Raw genomic sequence first — 24,963 nt, forward strand, 5'->3', positions numbered from 1 at the left:
AAAGAATATTTCGATAAAATAAAGGTCAGATTCAGACTCAATGGATCAAGACGAAACGATCCATGAGATCTGAGACCGAATGGACACCATCTATGCCAGTCGATGTCTGTCGACATTTCAATTTTCTGACTTAGTGATTTGATTTGAATCGACCGATGAAATTTGAGATCGAACGACCACCATCTACGACTGTCGGTAGTAACCTCCAACACCGACAACCAATGGATGGTCAACTTATATTTTTATTTTATATTTTAAATGATTTTTATATTAAAAATAATAAAAATGTCACATCAAACCATAATAATAAATAATCAAAACATGAGTAATTCAAAATATTTATAGGTAAATTAAGAACATAACAAGTACGTTGAATAAAATAAGAAAGAAAATAAAGTTTAATGAAAAATGATGTATTTAACTATAACATATAGTATTATTATGTTTGATATAAATAATTATAATTTTAATAATATTTTCGGTTACAGTTATTTATGTCTTATTTTAATTTTATATTTATGACACACTTTCAATCAATGAAAGTATTGTCAGATTGCAGACAGAGGCTGAAATAATTGTGGATGTCATGTCCCAATTTGGGACCACCCAAATCACATTAACCACAACCACCAAGACCTCTAATCAACACCTTTCCGTACTTTCCAGCCCATCGAATCCTCAAAATTATGACGATATTACTCGCCATACACATCCAAATCAACCTAACCGTGAAATTTTTCGTAATGATCTATCTGATCTATTAAATAAAATAAAATAACATCAGTGATAAAAATGTATTATAATATACGAATTTAATTAATTTTTTTTGGATTTGTCAAAATGACAAACAAATTCGCAACGCGAATTCTAATTTCGCAACCCAATTTCAATTTCGCAACGCGAATATGTAGATTGCGTTGCGATTTTCCAAATTGGAACGCGAATAGTTAATTACCTATATATGTAATTAGGTAGGTAATTAACTATTCGCGTTGCGAATTTAAAAAATCGCAACGTGAATTTCATTTTCGAAACGCTAATTACCTATATAGGTAATTAACTATTCGCGTTACTAATTTCATTTTCGCAACGCTAATTATCTATATAGGTAATTCGTAACGCGAATTCTATTTTCGCAACGCTAATTACCTATATAGGTAATTAACTATTCGCGTTGCGAATTTGTCTTTCACATTGCGAATTTGACTTTCACAATACAAATTACCTATATAGGTAATTAACTATTCTTGTTGCGAATTTCATTTCGCAACGCTAATTACCTATATAGGTAATTCGAAACGCGAATTTCATTTTTGTAACTCTAATTACCTATATAGGTAATTAACTATTCGCATTGCGATTTTGGAACCTGTGTTGCGAAATTGGAGTTCGTGTTGCGAATTTGTTGGTCATTTTCGCAAATCCAAAAAACGTTTGTTAAAATCGTATATTATAAGGTATTTTCGGTCACTGAAGTTATTTTCTCATTAAATAATTATTTCGAATAAAATATTATATAAATAAAGATACCCTAATTCAATTTATTTCATACGTAATAATCATGATTCAAACCTTTAATTTTACTTAGGTAACGTGAAACCTTTGAATACGTACTAGAAGGATACCCACACTTACAACATGGAATTTATAGTTTTATGACTAAAGTATACCAATAGTCTTCCAACTATATAATATTATTTTATTAAGTTTTTCTTACTATTAAAAGTTATAAAATGGTATCATGATCATAGAATATCGTTTTGTTAAGTCCATTAACTATTAAAATTTACAAAATAGTCACTTAAATATTCATTACGTTTCAAATTTGTCATTTTTCATTAAAAAAATTGACGACAATCAGAGTTGGATGTTAATATGCTATTTGAGATATAATAAAATCTTATCATAAAATCTCAAATGACTATCATATATCAAGCATTAGAGTAACATCCAACTCAGACTGTCATTAATGTTTTAATAGAAAAAAATAAGTTTGAAACATAATGAATAGTCAGATGATCATTTTGTAACTTTTGATAGTTGATTGACTCAACAAAGTAATATGATATAGTTAGGGGACCATTTTGTAACTTTCAATAGTAGGGACTCAACAAAATACTATCATATAATAGGGACCATTTGTGCACTTTACCCTAATTTTGTTTAGGTAAAGTACATAAATGATCGCTTCACACTATTTTGTTGAATATTTTGACTATTAAAAATTATAAAGCGATATCTAAATTATATGTCATTATTTTATCGAGTCTCTCGACTATTAAAAGTTATAAAATAGTCACTTGACTATTCATATGATCTAAACAAGTCATTTTTCATTAAAATTTTGATGGCAATTTGAACTGAACTTTTAATCTGTTTGATTGAGATATGATAATTGTTTGGGATTTTAATATCATTTTTTATCATATCACAGTCAACAGGTTAACGACCAGCTCAGACTGTCGTCAATTTTTAATAGAAAATGACGAGTTTGAAATATATAAATAGTATATATTTTATAATTTTATTAACAAATATTTTATATTTTATCTTATAATTAGTATATTTTTCACTAAGTAATTGTAAATTAATTTTAACTATATGTTAATTTAAATAATATTTTTTTCATAATACCATAATTCTCTATTTTGGTGTAGTGATACGATATTGGATTTTATTCCCAAGAGACTCAAGTTAATTATCTACCATTATAATCCATATTTCTTTTTTTTTAAAAGTTTATATTTTCTTTTACTTTCTCACTAATCATTATAAGATATTAATTTCTTAATTCTTTTCACTAATAAAATAATTATTCTTTTATTAAAGATTATTAATTTATAAAATAAAATAACGTGTCAGTTGACCTAATACGCCACGTCAAACTGTTGATATAACGATTGAGTGGTCATTTTATTATAAATTCGTGATATTAATGACCTTAAGATATATTTTCCAACTTTAATAGTGAAAACATAAATTCATCCAAACTTTAACGGCCATTGATGTAATTTACCCTAAATGCAAATCGTTATATATGTACAGGCACATTTGCGCCGTAGAATCCACTCAAAGGAAAAGGGTTGAACCGATAGACCAGAAGCTATCCAATAATATGTCGAGCAATGGTGTATTAAAGGAAGCAAATGTTCCTCTGATCGGAGATTTATCACCGGCGGGACTACTCGAAGCCGAAAAAGATGATCGGAATCAAGCTCTTACGAAAAGGGTATGGGTTGAATCAAAGAAGCTATGGGAGATCGTCGGTCCTGCAATTTTCAGCCGCCTTGCTTCGTACTCCATGCTGGTTATCACTCAAGCTTTTGCAGGTCATCTCGGCGATCTCGAGCTCGCCGCCATTTCCATTGCAAATAATGTCATCGTCGGATTTGACTTTGGCCTCTTGGTCCGTAACTACACGTCATTTGTCTTATTTCTTACAGAACCACTAAAACTTGTCTTAATCCAACTGTTTTGTTGTTGCTGTCAGTTGGGGATGGCGAGTGCCTTGGAGACGCTATGCGGGCAAGCGTTTGGGGCAAAGAAGTTCTACATGTTGGGATTATACATGCAGCGTTCGTGGATCGTTCTTTTCCTGTGTTGCGTGTTGCTTTTGCCGTTGTATCTCTTTGCTTCGCCAGTGTTGAAGCTGTTTGGGCAGCCGGAAGACGTGGCGGAGCTGTCGGGGGTGGTGTCCATGTGGATGTTGCCGCTTCATTTCAGCTTCGCGTTCCAGTTCCCGCTGCAACGGTTCTTGCAGAGCCAGCTCAAAAACACGGTGATCGTGTGGGTTTCGCTGGTGGCTCTACTGGTCCACGTGTTCGTCAGTTGGTTGTTCGTGTATAGGTTTCAGCTCGGTGTGGTCGGAACCGCCGCCACCTTGAATTTTTCTTGGTGGGTTTTGGTGGTCGGACTGTTTGCTTACACCGTGTGCGGTGGCTGTCCTCTTACTTGGACTGGTTTCACCGTGGAGGCGTTTTCCGGCCTCTGGGAATTCGTCAAACTCTCCGCCGCTTCTGGGGTTATGCTCTGGTATTCACCACCTGTACACATTCAATTAAATTTTTTTCCTCATCTGAATCGTATAAATTAATTTCCTTTTTTGTTGAAAATCTACAGCTTGGAGAATTGGTACTATAGGATACTGATTTTGATGACCGGAAATCTCAAAAACGCCGAGATTGCCGTTGATGCTTTGTCCATATGGTATGAATCTACGGCAATTATTTTGGTAATAAGGCATACGTACTTTTGTTTTTGGACGGGATCAACCGTAGTTATTGTATTATTTTTTTTATCCTTTAAATCAAAAAATAAATATAATCTGTCTTTTTTCGTCATTGATCATTATAGTGTTGATATAATAGTTGGAGATATCGATATTAGGGATGAATCTAGGACGGTTGAGGATAGTTGTTCTCTGAAATTTTAAAATATATTTTAGATTTTTTTTATGTATTTTATATTGAAAATATGTTTTTACCCTTTGAATTTTTATAAGTTAAAGTTTGCCTCATAGAATTTTATAAGTTTAAGTTTGCTCTTTAACATAAAATCTTTCATCTATCCATCCTTGACTGACATGACAATCTACGGTACTGACATAACAGTATAAAATAACAGAATTAAAGATGATATGATAGATTGACTAAATTAATAATTTAAACATGATAAATAAACTATTACGTCAATACCATAAATTGATATGTTAGTACTATAATAATCAACGACAAAAATTATTAATTAAAAAATTATAATTAATTTATTTTTTGAGTTACAATATCACAATTATTTTTAAGTACGGAGAACTTTTATTTTTTTCCTGTTATTTTAGACCGATGAATTGTCAAAAATAGGATTTAATTGCACTGACAATTTTGACAGCATGTCGATTAATGGATGGGAAATGATGGTACCTTTGGCTTTCTTTGCTGGAACGGGGTAATCTTCTTCACTTTCATTATTGTGGCCACTTATTTTCTTCCATCATTTAGCACACAATTTGTCCTTTTTCGGTAGTCAATTTGTGAACACATGCAGAACGTTTAAATGACAGCAAATCGAATAATTCTATTTTAGCAACACATAAGTGCGGTTAAACTCACGATATAATGCACTCAAAATAAATAATTCACGAAATAACGTTCTCCCAAGATTATTTGTTGAAATAGGACGAAATCAACAGTGTGACCGTAGGTCGCCATGCCTTCCGGGCGACCTAGTGGCTTGCTTCCCAACCATAGGTCGCCATGCACTCCCAGCGACCTCCTAGGTCGCCATGCACGCCCGGCGACCTCCCGGGACTCCATGGCGACCTACACATGCACGACCTACACATGCACGCCCGGCGACCTCCCGGGACTCCATCGGTTCATGCCGGACGTGCATGGCGACCTAGGAGGTCGCTGGGAGTGCATGGCGACCTACGGCCACTGTTGATTTCGCCCTATTTCAGCAAATAATATTGGGAGAACGTTATTTCGTGAATTATTTATTTTGAGTGCATTATATCGTGAGTTTAGCCCATGAAGTGCCGTGTCAAAATGCTATGCTTCATCCTCTTAATTTGATGTTAACAACACTACTTGTTGGTAGGACTTGCACTCATTTATTTCGAGGTATAATGATAAAATTACCTTCAATAACACGTTATAGATGGTTATTTTATCTCTTATTTTTTTCCGTTAAGTAAAATGTTTCTGAATGGATGAAAATCGTTAGTCGATTAAATTAGTTTATATTTTAATACGTGATGCATGCATGTAGAGTGAGAGTGGCAAATGAGCTTGGTGCTGGAAATGGGAAACGAGCAAAGTTTGCAACCACAGTATCAGTGGTGACGTCAGTTATAATTGGAATCTTCTTCTGGTTGTTAATTATGATCTTTCATGATAGCATTGCTCTTATATTCTCCACAAGCCAACCTGTTCTTGAAGCTGTCAGCAGGCTCTCTCTTCTCTTGGCCTTCACCATTTTGCTCAACAGTGTCCAGCCAGTTCTATCTGGTAATAAATAAAGTTAGGGTAAAGTATACAAATGATCTCCCAGGATATTGTTTTGTTGAGTTTATCGATAATTATGAAAAGTAAGAGTATGAAATGTACGAATAGTGGGGTGACTATTTGGTAACTTCTAATAGTCGAGAGACTCAACAAAGTAATGTCTTATAATCAGGGGACTATTTTATAACTTTTAATAGTCGGAAAACTCAACAAAATAATATCATATTGTTGAGGGACCATTTGTGTACTTTACCCATAAATCTATTGCATCATTATTTAATTTTACTCATCATAAACTTGATAATTCAGGAGTGGCAGTGGGATCTGGATGGCAATCCTACGTGGCATACATAAACCTGGGTTGCTACTATCTCGTAGGGGTTCCAATTGGATTCTTGATGGGATGGGGCTTCAACCTTGGTGTAATGGTAATGATTTATGATAATTTTCTAGGGTTTTTGTTTTGGGAAACTCAAATAGGCTGTAATGCAATGCTTTGGTAGGGAGTTTGGGCTGGAATGATCTTCGGAGGGACAGCGGTTCAGACAGTGATACTTGCTATTATTACCATGCGCTGTAATTGGGACAAGGAGGTTTGAGCTTTCTTTTCTCTTGTCTTGGTTGCTAGGGATGGACCGTGTTTCGATGTTTTCGTTGCATCTTTTATCGATGATCTAGTTTTATAGTTTCGTGTTTTCGACATAAAATCATGCATCGTTTACGTAGATCATTCATATGAATCTTTGGTTTTGTTTTGTGGGGGGGGGGGGTTTCAGGCCGAGAAAGCAAGCATGCACGTGCAGAAGTGGGTGGAGACGATGTAGCTCTTGTTCAACACATGCAATGATATATGATAAAAGTATTATCGTGATCCGAATGGCGTTTTGCCTGCTGAATTTTGATTGACAATTATAGTATAATGCTTGTAAATTGCTGTTTCCCTGTAGGTACAACCTTCTTTGTAATTCTCTTTCGTCTTGGGATGAAAATGCAGAAAATTGTGGTCCATGTGGACCATTACCTGATGGTGTTCCTTTTTTTTAGAAAGTATATTATATTTCATTAGAGCGAGATGAATGCCACTGCATTAAGACAAGTGCCCAACAAAAACTTGTTTATCTTTACATGCCTCCGAACGCAATGATATTTAGAGATGGGCATAGTACCCGAACTCGACGGGTTCGGACTCGATCCAACCCGATCGAGTCAGTTTATTTTTTGAAAAAAATATGGGTTCGGTTCGAGTTTTTGTAAGGTTATGTTCAGGTTGGGTAGGTTTCAGGTTTAAAGTAAAAAATACATTACCTAATATGACCTCAAAAAAATTATAATTTTACCTTATATTTAGAGATAATTACAGTAATATCATTCTATATATTATTTTTTCAATTAAATGCTATTTTTATTGAATAAAAATAATATTTTTTTTAATAAATATATTATTTTGGATCAGGTCGAGTTCAGATTTTATCATTAAAAATCAAATTAGGTTCTGATCGAGTGAAAGATGTATTTTTTTGGGTCGAGATCGGGTCGAGCGAAGGATTTATAATTTTCGGATTGGTCTGATGGACCTAAAATTCTACCCACCCCGCACCAACCCCGTACTCATCCCTAAGGGGGTGTTTGGATGGGGGAATGTGGGATTCCCATGAGAATGGAATCCACATTCCCCCGTTTGGTTAGTTCGGGAATCTCATTCCCGGTAATATAAGATTACCAATAGTGGATTTTTTGGGGTATATTACCGGGAATGTCATTATCTCCCTTTCCTTAGGTATTGTTGGATTACCGACGTTTTGGACTAAAATGCCCTTAAATTTTTTTTATTTCAAAAATATACTTTTTTGTCATTGAATAATAAAAATTATATGAATGTTAAATTACAAATTTATTCTTAAACTATTTTAGATTTACAAAAAAAATCTATAATTAAAATTTTATATGAAGTTCAGGGATTAAAATAAAATTTTACCCTTTCATTAAACCTTTTATATTTTAAATTTTGTAAAAACAAATATAAATTTTATGAATTTAATTTTTTTTAAATATATAAATATTTTCCAACTTGTTAAAAAAACAAATATATAATAAGAACAATTTGATCAAATATACATTACAATAATCTTTTATTCCTTTAACCAAACACGGTATTCTTACATTCCTGCTAAGCCAACCAAACACAAAATACAACATTCTCAGTAATCCTATTCCCTGTCAATCTTACATTCCCACTGGTAATCTTACATTCCGTGAACCAAACGCACCCTAAGGGTATCTCCGTTTGTTAATTGTAAAATTGTTGAATTGCCTCCATACCTACATGACCATGATTTGCCTCCGAGGTAACTTTTACCGTCTAATAAATTAAGGGTAATTCGATAATTAAATTAGAAAAATTAAAAATACCGTAAATAAAATAAAAGAGGGTAAAGTTCGTTGAAAAATGATGTGAATTTTACCTTTATTAAATTTAATTCCGTTTATTACTACTACTTCATCATCTTCCCAATTGAATCACTGAGTGACCCGTCGAGTGACAACGTTGAAACTTCCCCCGCTGGGTTACTTCATTTACTTGAATCACCACGTACGCATTTCCTTCTGTTGTCGGAGCACCCGACTCGGTGTTGCTGTTCGAATTCAGCACACCGGAATCGGGACTGAGTTTAACTCGACAAACGGGGCAGGTGACGTGGAAAGCCAACCAAGCGTTGATACAATCATGATGAAAAACGTGAGAGCATCTGGGCATCAAACGCACAGTTTCATCGTCTTCGAACTCCCTCAAACAAACCACGCATTCCATCGCTTCTTTCCCCGTTTCAAGGTCTTTCACACGAGAATATTCGAACACCGGAAAGCTCTCGATCACAGCCTTATCTAGACCTTCACGCCGTGGACTTTCCACGGCGGAAGCCGCCGTTGAAATATCGATGGATTCGTTGCAGTGGATGATGCAGATGTAGACGAAGCCAACGAAGAAGAAAACGCAGACGATGACCATAACGATTATCGTCATGGAGTTGATGGAGGGATCGAAGTGAGGGTAAAACTCGTATGACTCCGACTCTCCCCTTGGCGACACTTCCGGTTGCGCCGCCGCTACAACGACGGTTACTATAAAAAAGAAAATCCAACGGCCGAGGTTTAGCATCGGGGACAGGGACAATGGAATCGAGGATTTGGAGAATGAGAACTTTAATGGTTACGCTTAGGCAGTGGGAATGTGCTTTGAGTGAGCAGATATGAGCTGTGGACAATGGGAATAAAGGAAAATAGACTAGACAGTCAGTGGGGAGAAAATATACTTACTTATACATGGGTTTATTCTGAAATTTAAGTTTCTTACATCGAATTCCTGATTTTAAGACTTCGCCTTAATTAATTCGATTCGATTTAGGTTTTATATCTAATTTTTATAAGTGAGTCTTCTAGTGGAGTTTTTTTTGCATACACAAACACTCGAGTTAGAAAACTTTCTTAACCGATATTAAGTTGTTCACCACTTGAACCAACGTGTGTTAGTTAAATCCTTTTAATATTAATTATCTATTTTATTAATAATATTTACTTTAAAATTTTACTTTTATTTATTTTATATAAAATAATTTTTATTAATTTATGCATATATATATTTATAACAAAATATTTTTACATTTGTTAAATTTTTTAAAAAAATTATAAATCTAATCCAAAGAAAAAAGAAAATTTTAAAAGAACGAAAGATAACACTCCTAATAAATCTAAAACATATGACTTATGAAAATATAAAAGAATAAAGATGAACAGTTTAATTAACCTATTAAATGTATTTACTCATCTACTTTTATTATCATTGTAGGTCATTGATCGAATTGAATAATCATTAATCGATTTTTTTAATCGTTACCCGAATTGAATATTTTTAAAAAAATTTAATTGAACCGAACTAAGTTCAATTAATTGAACCGTTACCCCTCTTATCATGATGGTGGATAGCGGTGGCGTCATTTATTACAATGTGTACGTTTTGGACAAGTGGGTGATTTTGATGGTGAAATAGGGAGCAGAGGTGGCTAACTGGCTATCATCCTGGTTTATACTTGATATGGGTTTCCTTATTAATTTCTTATCCTGTATGGGATACACAAAATAAATACCGAAAACTACACCATACAATGTATAATTGTACCACTTTTATGTTCAATTAACTTTTATATATTTCATACAAATTTCTTTTATGTTCAAATAACTTGTATGTACTTTGTGTATACTTGTACCACGTCTAATAGGAATGTTACTTTGTAACCTATTTTAGTAGAGTTTGAGGATAGAAATAAGTTTATTTCGTAAGCTATTGATGACTTAATCCTTTTGATTTAGATGAAAAATTATTGTCGGTAAGAGAATAGTTATTATTTGGTTTTTTTGTGTGAGAGAGAATTGATCATAACGGGGATGTAACATCCTAAACCAGTACAACACACAGTCGATCGATCAGAATGTCACACGGAACCACCGGGGTGACTTACCAAAATTTTTCTTAAACTTACTCAATTGAAAATCTTCATTTGCAATTGGTCACGATAAAATAAATTATAACATTTACATAATTCAGTTTACAATCGAGATCTCCAAAAAATAATAAATTAAAATATATAACCATAAAATTTAAATGAGTTACGACTCGATATACAAAACAAAACAAGGTTACAAGTATACAAAATAAGGTTTTCAAAATATATATGCCATCTAAAGAACTCGAGACGTACTCTACTCTGAAATCTGGTCTGGATCGCTGTTGGTCAAAAAGCTCCTCTACTGCTCTTCACCTAATCTGCGCAAGGAGACAAATTACAAACGCTGAGCTAACTAGCCCAATGTCACACTAACAACTAAATCATACTAAAAGGGTTTTATTTACATGCTCAAGCCAACTGATAAAATAATATAGTGGGTATACTCATATACTCACTCTCTACTCTATGGTAGACATCATGGTGCGGCTAAGAGAATTCTGCATCTCAGAGCTCATGCACTCCTCTAGTTTACTGAGGATGAGGCCCGGGATCTCTGCGTCGGACACAACACCCTCGACTAGCCTACCACTTGCGAATGTCGGACCTTGCGTCCTAGCTAGTAATTTTGAAGTGCCTTGCGCACTACATAAGGATGTCCAGATTGAATTTATATATTAACACCCTTAACATCTTTAAAGGAACTCGGGTGTCCTGATCGTTTCTCGAGCATAAATCAAGGCTAGTTTTATGTTACCCTAATTTTTCTCGTTTCTAGGTCTAATTAAGCATTATTATAGTTCTCACTTTTAGTCTTATTTGAGAGTAATTAGAGCTTTTTGGAGACCTCACTAGCCTTTACAAATCCTCTAAAATTGAAGCCCAAACAATTCTCTGGGTGTCGATATTGGCCTTACAGTATCGATATCGTCTATTGAGTATCGATACCCTACCCAAGGTATCTATACAAAAATTAGGTTTGATGTTTGAAAATAAAATGTGGTATCGATACCTTGCTGAGAGTGTCGATACCCATGAGTATCAATACCAAAAATGGCTGCTGGAAAATAGGTCTCGATACCAAGAACCCTAGTCTCAATACCAAACCCTCAATATCAATACTCCTTCTAAGGGTATCGATACTGCCCTCACAAACATTTAATTTTAAGCAAAAAACAAGAACATTATTGGTACTGATCATTCCAGTACATATCCCTTTACCCAAAATTGCCCAATTTGAGCACTTAAACTCACTCACATTTTTACCTTGAGGTCCCCAAATGTTCTTAGTGTTGTATACAACCATGTAGGGTCATAAATAAAGCTTTAAACATGCTTATAACATGAAAACTTAGATTCTACCATGAATATGCTCATTAAGCTTCCAAACTCAACTTTTATACTATCATGCACTTCAAATAACCCACTAAAGAGTATGGAAGAGTTGTAAGTGTGATTACCTTGACTTTCTTGACAAAAGGTAAAGTGCCCAACTCACTCAAGAGGTGCTTTCTCTTTTCCTTTAGCTTTTGAGTTTTCTCCCACTTCTTTCACTGAACAATATCAAGAAAAGGGATTACTAACTCAACTAGATTCTTAGGTTGAGTTTGAAAACATTTGCTATAACTTAAATCTTACTAAAAACGTGTTAGAATCTAAAGATTTTCATAAACCCCTCAAAAACCCATTTTCGGTTTCAAGCTTAAAAACTTGAGAAATGGAGCTTGAATTGAAGCTAGGATGATAAGGTTTAACATTCTTACCTTGGATTAACTAAACTAGATTTGAAATGCTTGGAAATCTTGATTTTGGAAGAGAAAAGGAAGAGAAAATGATGGAAGGAAGGAAAAAGGTTTGGTAGGATATTTGAGGAGTTAGTTTACGTGAAATCATAATGTAAGGGAGGGATTTTTAGCTTCAAAACCTTAAGGGGAAAATTGTACTTTTGATCCCTGAAATTCCCATTTCATAAAATGTTCATCACCATTCATTAATTTTTTTGGGCCCAACTCAACCCAATTCCAAATAAACTTGGTCCAAGTTATTCTAATAGGTCTCTTGGGCTCTAACTATGGGTCTTGGGTTGACCTAGTCGTTACAAGGTAGTTTAAGGGTGAAGAAGAATGAAGTGATCAAATACATCTTCTAGTCATAGTCGTTGAGTATTTATAGTGCTTCTAGTTGGTGATGTTAGATATAAGGTTATTATGGTTACTCGTAGGTTAAATAGCTAAATAGATTTGATAGTTAGACTATTAGATTTCGTTCTGGTATGTTATCTTGACATGTTAGAGATCTTGTCTATACACTATAGTTGACTTAAAGGTTTGTGCCCGAATGATGCAGGCTCCTTGGAGGTTCTAATAAACGAAAACATGTATGAAGGTATTGACTGATGGAGAACTCGTAGTTTACAAAGGTTATTCTCTGGAAGTATAACAAATTGTCTCACCTTGATCGAGGGCATACCATAAAGTGACTTGACCCAAAAACTTACAACCCTTTCTTAATTTTGTTATATATGAGAGACGTCTCAACGCTTTCACTCTTGGGATAAAAGTTGCTCATTTTCTTTTTAGGAGGCGTGATAATTTTTCGTTGATGAAGGAATTTTGACATTTTGTTGACAGTAGGCTTTTTCTTATTGCCAAGGCAAAAATGTATCGATTCTTTTGACTAGAGAAAAAGTTAGAAACATCTCAATTTTTTTTTATAAATGAAGTATAATATTTCCTTGTTTGATATAGACCCTTGCAGAGAGTGATGTTCCTTGTATAGCACAATGTCTCGTGCGAAAGATAACATGTCACACGGAAAGTGATGTCCCGGATAACACTTTATATGAGTAGTGAGGGGAATGATGCATGTATCTTGATGCTATGGCGGATAACGAAGATACCTCAAATCTTTCAGCTATATAATGGTAGGAGTGATAGAGTCACTATACCGAAAGATAGAGATTATTCAAAATCCTCAATAAAAAAGAAAGAAATTCTTCACATTCGGATAAATCCAATTGGCGAGAAAAGATTTATTTGCCAAAGGTAAAGTCTAGACAAAGGTATCTAGACGTCAAAGTGAAGGTATCTCAACCCCTCAGGTAGACCAGAGTCTGAGAGGCAATGTAAATGTTCTACGCCCTTCGAAACTAACTCACGATCTTGTTGGTACAGAGGTGCCTCAACATTTATACAGTTAGGGCGGAGCCGCACTATAATAGAGATATCTTAACATTATTTGGAGGTATCTCAACAAACTTTTCTGAAAACCTAGGGGTTCAGTCATGTTATATTGTCGATTCGAGCTGTTGACATTGTTGGCTCATTGATTTCCTTATGAAAAATTAGGATGTTGTTGCCACCCTGAGTTGTAAGTGCTCGAGTAGGGGTTATCGTTGATCCTATTAAAGTTCCCCACATAGTTGGTAGACTCATAGTTTTTATTGCACTCGCTTACGTGATGACTACCACGAAATAAGATACATGTTGAGCTGGCTACCTTTACTTCTTTCACCTCGCTGGAAAGTTGCAAGTTTTTCAACATATATGTGATAGAAGAAAATTGGGCGAACACTGAGTCCTTAACATATAATTCAAATGTGCCTTGAGCTCTCCTCCCCGTTCCTAGCCTCGAATAAAAAAATTTGATTGTCATAGTTTGTAATCCACTTGAGCTCTCCTAAGTTGCCACTAAGCCTTGCTACTGAAATGCATCACAAACCTCTAAGAAATCACGAACCTCACAGAATCAAGCTTCTCTAGGGGTAAATGGCATGGATTTGCTATGGCAACTATATTCTATGCTACGAATAGTTTCTGCTCTTATGAGCATGTCACCCTACAAGATTTACTAAAAATACTCCTAAACTCTCTCAAACAAGGAACCTTATAAAACTAATGCTACGACAATACATCTCAGCATGAACTGCAACACTAGCATATCGACGAAGTATTATCCATTTTAGATGAATGAAACCCTCTCCTTACTTCTAAAGTGGATTAGAACCTCCCCATCCCAATTTGGCTCCCTTGCTCACATAGATCTAACCTAGATCTCTCAATACTAGGTATTTATACTTAGAAAATGACAATCTCTCAAAAGCTCTTACAATGCTACAGCGCATAAAGATACAAACAGTGAGCAAAACAACATTTAAACATAAAAACATTAAATCATCCATTAACAAAAAATAAAATCAACCAAAACAAATCCAACGCCAAATAAATTAGTTCATGGTGTGGATAAGTTCATCCAAGATCATTCTAGTTAAGTACAAGCCCAAATAAGATAGAAAAATAAAAGCACAAGGAGAAGAACACTCTCAACGAACTGTTGCCGTGACACTTAGCTCCACCGCCATGGACCGCCTTATCAAGCTAGCCTTTCTCAAAGCCCTAGCCTCTACCCCTTTGTAGCTCAGCTATGGAGGAAACCAAGAAAAATGAGGAAATGAATAAGGAAATGGAAGGTTGCCGAGCTGTTGCCTACTTGCTTAATTCACTTTTTTAAAAACTCCTTAAAAATGAGGTATCCTTATCTATTTATACTAAGGGAATCTCTAAGGTTTTATGCCAAAATTCCTTTTATACCCTAGGTCTCATTCCCTTCATGTGGATGGGAGGCTAGGCTGCCATGTGGTCCCAAAAATTGCAACAAGGGCAGTGAGTCATGTGTGGTTGGACAGCTTGGCAAAGATATTTTTTTGTTATTTTGTCTTTTTTACTCCAAAATCTGCCGTCCATATTTCGCTTCGACGAGTTTTTCTCCAGCATGCTACATAAATCATCCATCATTTGTTGTGGTACTTCTTTCTCCTGAATGCTACAGCAGACACATCTTCTCCTTAAGCTTTTGTCACCTGCACAACACCAAAAGAGCAAGACCTTTCCCTCAGCATCATCGGTTTTGACATAAAAACATGTTGCAGCAAAACTTTACCACCACATACAATTATATGACCCTAAATGCAACAAAATGCATGAAATGATCTTTTAAACAACCAATAACCTAAGTAAAAATGTACAAAATACAATCTTTTTACGGGGTTATCATTCATCCTATGGAACGATCCTGTTTGCACACTGTGTGATGTGGCAACACTTTTGTTTGTTGGTTTTATTACAGTAACTAAAGTTGATTGAGTTCGATATTATTTCGATCGACGTATTTTATCGAAGGGCTGTTGATGCAGACACTGATTTACCACTTGCTTCAAACGGAGAAAATTCCATTGTTCATGGAGATTGCTTCATGGCCTGTAATGGCTTCAACACTGGTGCTTTCTTCCATTAGGATAGCAATTCCGTTCTCGATAATTGAATATTTCATAGGGTTCATCGAGTTGCCTCTCTCGTTTTTTGGCTTATTGGTTGAAAATGGCTTTAGATAATCACGAATCAATTTACCTTAGTAGTTAAATGAATCGTTGTTGTTTCTAGAGATCATAGGTTTGAACACCAGCGACTGTAGCAGGGTGATTGAGCATTCATTGTAAAATGATTGAGAGTATTAGATACATATTTCATTCTTAAAGAAATACATGGCATTGTAGGAAGAAATTTGAGTAAACTAAACATTAGGTGTGGTTTTGAAAAAAATAAAATTTATGTACCAAAACAAAATAAAAGTAATAATTTAAGTACTACACTTGGAGTTTACCCAAGAAATTTTTGTTCATAGTACACATTACACACAGAAAGTACATGCTTTCCCATTGTTTTGACTCTAATATTTTCAGATCTTTTATTACCTTTGAAACAGCTAAACGTCATCGTTTTAAACATCATTATAACATGATTTGGACACGCTGCTATTGTTTTACGTTTCAGCGACCAATAAGATGCAATGATATTAACGGGGGCTTGGGTAAATTACGTGTTTAGTATTTAAACTATTAGTTTTATTCTATTTTAGTATCTAAACTTTTAATTTTTTTTAAACTATTCCTAAAGTTTAGTTTTTGTTTCATTTTAATACCCCGCCGTTAAAAACATTAGTTTTTGTTTTATTTTAGTACACCGTTCAAAATTTAACGTTAAGTTTTGAAAAATTGAAAGTTTAGGTACTAAAACAGACCAAAACTAATGTTTAGGTACTAAATAGTTAATTTAAAGTAAATGATTGTTAAAATTTTGGATCGAGTTGGGTATGGATTTTATCTTCAAAGGTGGTTAGGATTTTGGGTGAGTGAAGACACTCTATCTGGATCAGATCGAGTCAAGTTTATGATGAATGGTGTATTTTTATTGAGTCAGGTCAGTTTAATTGAAAATTCGACCCAACTCGATCTATGTCCATCCTAATAAGGATAATATAGTTAAATATAATTAAATATAATGGTTTAAGAACCTAATTTGACCAAAAAGTAGTTTAAGTACCAAAAAGGAAAAAGAAAAATAGTTTAAGTATTTATTTTTACTTTAAGCTTTTTTTAATACTTTTTAATAATAATATAATTTCGTACTCTTGAAATTTTATAATTTCACATCTACCAGGGATGGAGACACATTATAGGCGGGATAGGCAATGCCCTAACTTTAATGGTCAAATTACATTTTAGACGACTGATAGTTTTGATATTATTATAATTAAGCTTTTGTCTCTCCTCAATTTTTTTTATAATATTTTTTATGACATCAACCGTTTTAAAATTGATAGAAGAAATCATGGCCTCACTTTATTTGGTTTAATTATTTTTTTAAGATATTTAAATTTTAAATTTAATGTAATTAAACCTTTCAATCGTCGTTTTTTCTCTCATAAATTTCTACCATAACTTTTAAAATTTACACCTTTGAATTCCCATCTAGAACTGGTTCCACTTTCCACACTTAATCTCATTTCCCCATGGAAAACCTCGAATTAGGGTTTTTAGGAGTTTTGGAAAGTGTCTTGATTTATCGTAGCAAAAGCTTTTATTTTGGAGAAATTGCTCGAACATGAATCTTAAATACATAAAAAATTTATATTGTATTTTATTTTCGAGTTGTTCGCGAGCTTCTCGAGTCGAGCATCAAGTTGCTCGTTTCGGTATTAAGAATTCGAGTCGTTCTTGAATCGAGTCCATTCAAGTCGAGTATTTATCGAGGTTTAACCGAATTGATCTCGAATAGATCACGATATGTCTCGTCTCGTTTACCGCCATAAAAACAAGACGCATGGAGCGAACATTTGGTTGAAAAAATGAGTTAAAAATACATACGTAATTGAGCAACACCATGAAACAAAAGCATTGGATTCATTCCATGAATAATACAACAAAATCTTACCACGTTTTTTTTTCAGGCATAATGCCAAAAATAGTCCTCAACTTTTACTGAAATAGTAATTTTAGCTCTTATTTTTTTCTTTAGAATATTTTGGCCCCAACGTTTCACTTTGGAGCAAAATGCTCCCTCTATAGATGAAAATCATTAGTTAACACAATATTATTACTCTAGGCTTGCCTTTTTCTTTTAAAATGAAACGTTGCGGCCAAAATGCTTCCAAAAAATATATTAGGGGGGCAAAATAACTATTTTAGTAAATGTTGGGGGACTAATTTTGGCATTATTCATTTTCCTTTTTTTATTATTATAGAGACAAGAGAGACGTAGGGGAGATGATGATACTGCTCCATGGAATCAGGATGTTTTCTGGAACTCCAATAGTTGTGGTCATCCATAAGGAGACTTCCCCACGTGCGCTCTCTTCCATTCAATTTTATATTAATATTCAGAAACATAAATATGACGCTAATACGAATTAAGTAATTTCAGTGGTTAAAAGATTTATTTTTATCTTTTGAAGTGTCAATTCTCATGGATTTTTCTGAAGGATGTAGGAAGCACTCAAATCACCAGGAAAATCAAGGTGTTTGTCCTTGTTGTCTTAGAGAGAGATTATCTCATCTTACTTGTGTCCCACGCAAATAAGCTTCTTCACTGTATTTCTGTCATGTTGACTCGCCTTCGTCTTCGAACTTCGCCTCTCCGGTTCAACGTCGTGAGGGTGATGGGAATCAAGGGGATGTCCTTGTCTTTTTCCAGGGTGAAGGTTGGTAATGGTAACTGTTTGAAGAAGAGTAGATCGATTGCTTTCGCTCCAAGAAACTTGGAGGAGGAGGAGGAGGAGGTTAAAAAGGAGAAAAAGAGGAAAGGGTTTTGGTCAAAGTGGGTACATTTCAAGGAGAAGAAGGATGTGCTGACGCATTCAACAAGTATGAGATTAATTATTCCAGGAGTGAAGTAGGATTCAGTTTTAATAAAATTCCTCATTTTCCTCTCACCCCTGTCTATGCATCACATCCTTCAAAATGTGTGCAGTAAATGAACAGAGTGTTTGATGAATTGTTTGTTAATCGTTTGTATAAAATTCGTTTATGTTCATTTATTAAGTTAAATAAATTACTACAAACAAATCTTTTATGTTCATTTAATAAATGAACGAACACAATATAGATTTGTTCGATTCGTTTATGTTCACAAATAAACTTGTTTATCGACTCATTTATATTCACAAACAAACTCGTTTATAAGCTCGTTTACCTGCCTCGCTTTTTTTCTTTTATTATATTTTTTTGTATTTTAAGTATTGATGGATGTACTAAATTAAACATAGGATAAACTTTAGAGTTTAAAATGTGAAGTTTAAAGAATTTAAAGACTAGTGTCATAATTTCACTATTTCTGAACATGTAGACAAACATGTTAGCAAATGTTAAATGTGTTTGCAAACGCTAAAAAGGTCGAACACCACCGCCTTAAAAAACAAACAACCACAACCACAATATTAACAATTTAAACGAACACAAATTAAACATGAACACCCTAAAAAAATTAACAAACAAATACAAACACAACGTTATTCATTTAAACCCGGTTCATTTACACCCCATCTAGAATTGTACTATTATATCACGTGAAAAGATCAGTCTACATGTTCAATTCAAATGACAAAATTAGCTAGAAATCATATGGGAAATTATTTCCCCCTCCCCCTATTGTGAAAATTCAATGGGCCATTTGATCTGTACATTCCGTATCACAGTTTACACAACACCAAGTACATTTTTTTTCCTGTGGAACCCTTGATCTTGGCTTCTGTATCAGTTCTCGTTCTCATCGCTGTCGCCTACAGACTGTCGTTTCAATCGCTGGAATATCTCATCTAGGGACTCGGATGAGCCGACAGAGGGAATGAGTTTGGCTTCCTGATTCTGGCGTGTATTGAGAAACTTTCTGGCCTCTATATTTGCTTTAAAACTTTGAAATCCGGATTTCATTGACCTCCATGTTGAGGCCAATCCCTTTTGGCTACCGGAATTTGAGTCGCTTGCTTCAAGCAGTGAGACCTTAGCAGAGGTTATGTTACTCTCCGTTGGTTTCGGATTCGACATTTGTCGACCCAGTTCTCTCATGGCTGCGTACTTGCTGCTGATGGCTTCTCTGCTTGAGGCATATTTACGGGTCTCTTCTTTCATAGGCCTTGAGGGAGAATCCTTCACACCACCGGCGGCCGAAGTGGTAGCTGCCTTCATTTCTCCAACAGTCCTATCCTGAGCATTTTACATAAGTTAGAAAATGAACATAACCATAGGCTTTAGGTGAAAAAGAAAACATTTTGCAGAGTAGAAAGAAGAGGGATTATAATTCATGAGATCTTTGATTAGTTGCACTATAAAAAGACTGCATATATATTTTAAGGGTGATTACATACTGTACTATTGTTGCCATGCTCGATATCGCCGCCATTAAAATTTCTCGCCAATGGAATTACTTGTTCGCCAACCTGGCATCCTTGCTCAAGCCAAGATCGCTCTGTAAAGAGTAAAAAAAAATTATCAACTCCTGGTCATGTATCTAAATAATTCTTAGCAAGGAATTTAACCATGATAAAGATTGGATCTCTGCATAATTCGCGAATCACTGCTGCTCCCCTCGTTATAATACTTGTCATTCCAAACCATATACATATTGTCATCACCAAACTGAGACCGGCAGTAATTATGGAAAATTCTTACATGACAGCCCCTCATCTCTTGAAGGAGTCACGGACACATCTATGCCGTTGATTTCATCAAGAAATTCGCAACCAGCTATGCAAGTGATAAATAAAACAACACTAAAAATTAGACTATTGCAACCTTAATTAGTTATTTTACTATTGCAACCTTAACAGGTAAAGCACGATCACTAACTATAATAACAGGTCCTATCATGCAAATGTCGAACACACTTCTTAAATTGTGCATGTCCAACCTGTGAAAGACTAGAAAAGTTAAAAGAGTTTATTTACAGTGATTACTAGTTAGAATAACGGAGTATTGGCATCCTTACCCTTTTGCAGGATAATTAATCCCGAGGGATCGAACCCATCCACATCATCTGCCTCAGTTTGAAATCTCAGTCTCTTCCAGCTCCCGAAGAAACCAACTACGCGATTAAAGAAATTGCCAGCAACTAACAAGGTGTAAAAAACCATAATAATTGGATAAATATTGTTGAACCCTTCTCCAAAGAAAGGTACAGCATCATCAATGTTCCCCATTCGCTGCAAGGAGAAGTTTAAAGATTATCGTCAAAAACCATGAAGTGGAAGAAAAAGAATGGAACACGTGTCTAGTTCGATAACAAGGCAGCAAAGTAAAAAATAAAATATAAACATTAAAAAATGGACCAATTATGCTACAGTGCAATATATTGTGTTTGTGAAATTTTGGGGACTGGAGGTTGAAACAAGTTTCAGAATTCAGATCAGACAAAAAATTCCCAAGTTATATGACAGCTAACCAACCAAAAAAGATAGTGGGAACCAAAAGCTGCTTTACTAAAAAGATATTAATGTTACGTGAAAGCATCCTGATTTCTTAACAGAAAATCCAAATACCACAAGATAACTGTCCACTCAAGAGGTCACTGAAAAGCCAAAGCAGCTTTTCTTCTATTTTTTTGGTGGCTAATAGTGAGACACCAAATTAGCACATCAAACCAGACACTAAACAATAGTAGCATTTTCACCTTACAAACCAAAAACTGTAACATTTAGAAACAAATAAAGATAATAATTTTTTTTTCTCATGACTGATAACAGTGACAACCAGCACTAAGTACACATAGGAACAGTATATTATATACCCCCTCTAAGCCAAAAAGGATCAACATTTCGAAACAGATTAAGAATAATTGCTGCCTTATTCCAATAACTTTGTCCATTACAAATGATACGTGAAATGCCAATCTAGTCATCAACACGACCAAGCCATATTTATCTTTCTTGCAATTTCCATAAGCACTGAAATCACTGCGTGTAATGTTTGACAGCTGAAGAATGAAGTAAAATAATTACCATTTCAAATATGGTCTTTTTACCATGAAGGCTAATGAGATTGAGAAAGTTGTAAGAAATTGGGGGAGCATATCGAGCAACCATCCTAGAAAACATGTTTATCATTATTTTCATTACCAAAATGAAAATAAACAAATTAATTAATTAAAAGGCAAAAAACGAAAGTCAAAAACAATAGATCTCCAAGGTAAACTTACGAGCATATCATGAGCAAGCTGACTGAGCTAGTTTGCCGTGGTGTTAATGAGTAAAACATTAACATTCCAACCTTGAACAAGGAATAGTATGTGCAGATGCACATATACATCAAAGGTACAAAAGCAAAGGCCTGGAAGAAAAGGTAATCAGCATAAAAGTCGGGGAAAAAAGAGAGGATGGTCCAGAAGAGAGCACAAAAGATGAGATCTCAATGGCATTAGTTATCAACTACATGCAACAGTGAGGCAATTTTGAAGTGTAAACATGCACAAGGCAAGAAAGAATATAACTACAGAATTGCCAAATTGAAGATTTCCAAGACCTAATTTCTATCCCAGATTCCCAATCAAGTAATTGAATCAAGATTACAGAATCTCTATGAAATTGCACGAGTTGAATCTCTTCACAGGAGAAAAATGCAAAAGTTTTACCTGTACAAGCACCTCATCCTTCTTTACGGAATTTATAAGGATAGAGAAAAGAGAGAGGTCAACTCCTCTAGGTAAAAGTGTAGCCTCAGCTAAAAGAATTGCTGAGGAAATGATGCCAAGTATAACAGCCAAGACCTTCTTTAGTTGTTTCCATAAGATGCATCGCCAAATAAATTCTGCAAAAGAACAATCATTTGTGTTAAAAACTATTATAATAAAACTTTTGCTCATGGATAGAAAAGGATTATATCCATCCCTCAAGGAACCTACACACATCCAAGAACCATACAAAACACTGCATTCTTTCAGAATACTGCCAATACTTATGAACTGAATATAACACATCCATATAATCCAAATCAAACGGGAAGATAATATGAAGTGTTGATTTCAAATGATGTCTCCAGCAACTCTTCTTAGAGAAACTAGGCGAAGTAAAAGAACAAAAGGTTTTAGGGTCTCCCAAAGAACGAAACAAGAGTAAAGAATCATGAAACAAGATATACAGTTTGTGCAACACAAAGTCAATAGAGGTCTACATACCTATTGTATCTAAGAGGGTTCCTATCTTCCCAGAGCGACCAGGTCTGAAACTTGATACATATTTCCTGAAACGACATCAAATATGAACATTAATGATACAGGAAAAGCAACCAGAATGTCATAAGACTAATATAGACAGAAGAAAACAAGGTTAGAAGAAAACCATCCGGTTGAACTACGACGCTCGTAATTTTTTATTGTATCTTCAAGCTGAAGTGCCTCTGAGACATAAGTCATATACTCACTGCAAAACCAACCATGTTTCAGATACGAAGAAGCAAAAGTTTTGAATACAAGGTCAGATTGAAAGTTTATATGCACCCTATTCAAATCTAGGAATGAAGAAACGTAGTTACTTACACCCATAGGACATCATTAAAATTATTACAAAACCAGAGCATTAAAATAACAACTTTCCTCTATCTAAAAAAAAACCATTTTCCAGAACATATAAAGCAGTTTGAAGATGGTAAACAACTTGGATCAAGTGGAATTGAAAGTGTAAAATTGGCAATCAGTTTACCTTTTGTAGCGATAATATTCTTCACGAGCTAGCCTAAGATGACGTCTGAGCGTTGCCATTGATTTCTCATCTGAATCATAGTCCATATCATTTTCTCCCAACCGACCACCTTGTGGCTTAAAAGAAGGGTCTTCCCTAAACTGGAGAATATATGAAGCATACAATGTCATGCACTATTCCATAAAAAGGATCCTTGTTCATAAAAAAATCTTGCAAATAAACACAGAAAATACCATTTGAGCCAACATATTATCAACGACATCCATGTATGGCCTCAAAGGATCACGCTTGGACATCTGGTTGGATGTTGCTTGGGCAACCTGATAAAGCAAATGGGTAGTTAGACAAAACAATCCATTACAATTAACATAAAACTAGCTGAACAACGCCATGGATGAAAACACGATATAAATATAAATTGCTAAACTGGTCACAAATAGCAAGTGGAAACACAAAAGCATTCACTTGCAAAAATGCCAAAATGTAAAAATGAACAAATACATGCGTGTTCATGCCTACATGCAAGCATGTGACTAAGAATGAATGACAGAGAGGTCTTGACATGCATATGAGCCTAAAAATAGCTGAATAATTTTTGGCCATGGAGGAAAAAACGAGATAAAAATAAATTGCTAACTGCTAACAAACTGATTGCTAATAGCATGTGGAATCTCCAAAGTATTCACTTGCACAAATGTAAAAATGAACAAATGTGTGTGTGATCATTCCTATATGCACGCATGTGACTAAGAATGAATGAAAGTGAGGTCTTGACATGCATATGAGCCTCTACAAACACCATTATTCTACTAGGATAGACTTGTATATGCACAGGATCATTTTTATGAAAGTGGGTGTGAAGATGAGAAAGAATTTACAAAAAATAATGGGGATAGCAAATACCACAATAGCATTTGAAAGCTCCTGATGAGCTTCATCAAGCTTCACAGCCATTTTGGCAATTTTATGTGTGAGAACTTTTTGGCGGGTTGTCCAATCTGCATTTCTCCAAAGGGTCTTCGGAATTTCACTCAAGCCAAAGCCAAGAAGAAATGCTCCCGTAACTAGCCCAAACGTATTGGACAAGGCCATAGCTAAACCAAGGATACCACCACTCCTGACACGATAAAGTTATCAAGTAACAAGTTATAAGAACAATGTGTCAGTTGGCATACAAGAAAAATCTTTTCTGTCCATTGTTCTACACTTCGCAGAACCCATAATTTGGAAAGCATCTTCATGTAACATACATATTTGATCCATAAAAGCACATAGGATACAAACAGAGAGGCAAGAGATGCCAGATACTTAAGAGATGATGTAAGAACTTGAAACAACTTCCAGTATAATCTTAATCTTTATAAGACAATCAAGGTCGTATCAGATACTATAGCCTATTATAAAACAAAAGAAAATCAGTGATTTATAAAGAAAGAATAATG

General features: G+C 34.7%; 2 protein-coding genes across 5 annotated transcripts in view; one reads left to right on the plus strand and one right to left on the minus strand.

Annotated features, from left to right (window-relative positions):
• Positions 1-24,963, minus strand: part of LOC120123588 (LMBR1 domain-containing protein 2 homolog A-like) — a 34,902-nt gene that overhangs the window by 8,877 nt on the left and 1,062 nt on the right. For 3 of the 4 annotated variants that reach the window (XM_039142434.1, XM_039142436.1, XM_039142435.1), the window contains 11 exons: positions 24,425-24,638; positions 23,755-23,841; positions 23,522-23,661; positions 23,162-23,242; positions 22,999-23,063; positions 22,456-22,631; positions 22,024-22,154; positions 21,827-21,911; positions 20,818-21,031; positions 20,198-20,298; positions 19,367-20,036 (listed from right to left, as the gene is read on the minus strand). In XM_039142434.1, the coding sequence (XP_038998365.1) occupies positions 19,587-20,036; positions 20,198-20,298; positions 20,818-21,031; positions 21,827-21,911; positions 22,024-22,154; positions 22,456-22,631; positions 22,999-23,063; positions 23,162-23,242; positions 23,522-23,661; positions 23,755-23,841; positions 24,425-24,638 (1,744 nt within the window). In that variant the 3' untranslated portion in view covers positions 19,367-19,586. Of the gene's footprint in view, positions 1-19,366; positions 20,037-20,197; positions 20,299-20,813; positions 21,032-21,826; positions 21,912-22,023; positions 22,155-22,455; positions 22,632-22,998; positions 23,064-23,161; positions 23,243-23,521; positions 23,662-23,754; positions 23,842-24,424; positions 24,639-24,963 lie in introns of those variants that run through there. The other variant, XM_039142437.1, reaches the window with a different exon arrangement.
• On the plus strand, positions 3,116-6,843 carry LOC120123589 (protein DETOXIFICATION 27-like). The gene is made up of 8 exons (XM_039142438.1): positions 3,116-3,406; positions 3,491-4,032; positions 4,120-4,206; positions 4,885-4,941; positions 5,767-6,005; positions 6,312-6,430; positions 6,506-6,595; positions 6,779-6,843. Exons 1-8 carry the CDS (start codon positions 3,116-3,118, stop codon positions 6,824-6,826), a joined length of 1,473 nt encoding a protein of 490 aa, XP_038998369.1. The 3' UTR covers positions 6,827-6,843.

Source organism: Hibiscus syriacus, unplaced genomic scaffold (assembly GCF_006381635.1).
Source record: "Hibiscus syriacus cultivar Baekdansim isolate YM2019G1 unplaced genomic scaffold, ASM638163v2 tig00110402_pilon, whole genome shotgun sequence".
NCBI lineage: Eukaryota > Viridiplantae > Streptophyta > Magnoliopsida > Malvales > Malvaceae > Hibiscus > Hibiscus syriacus.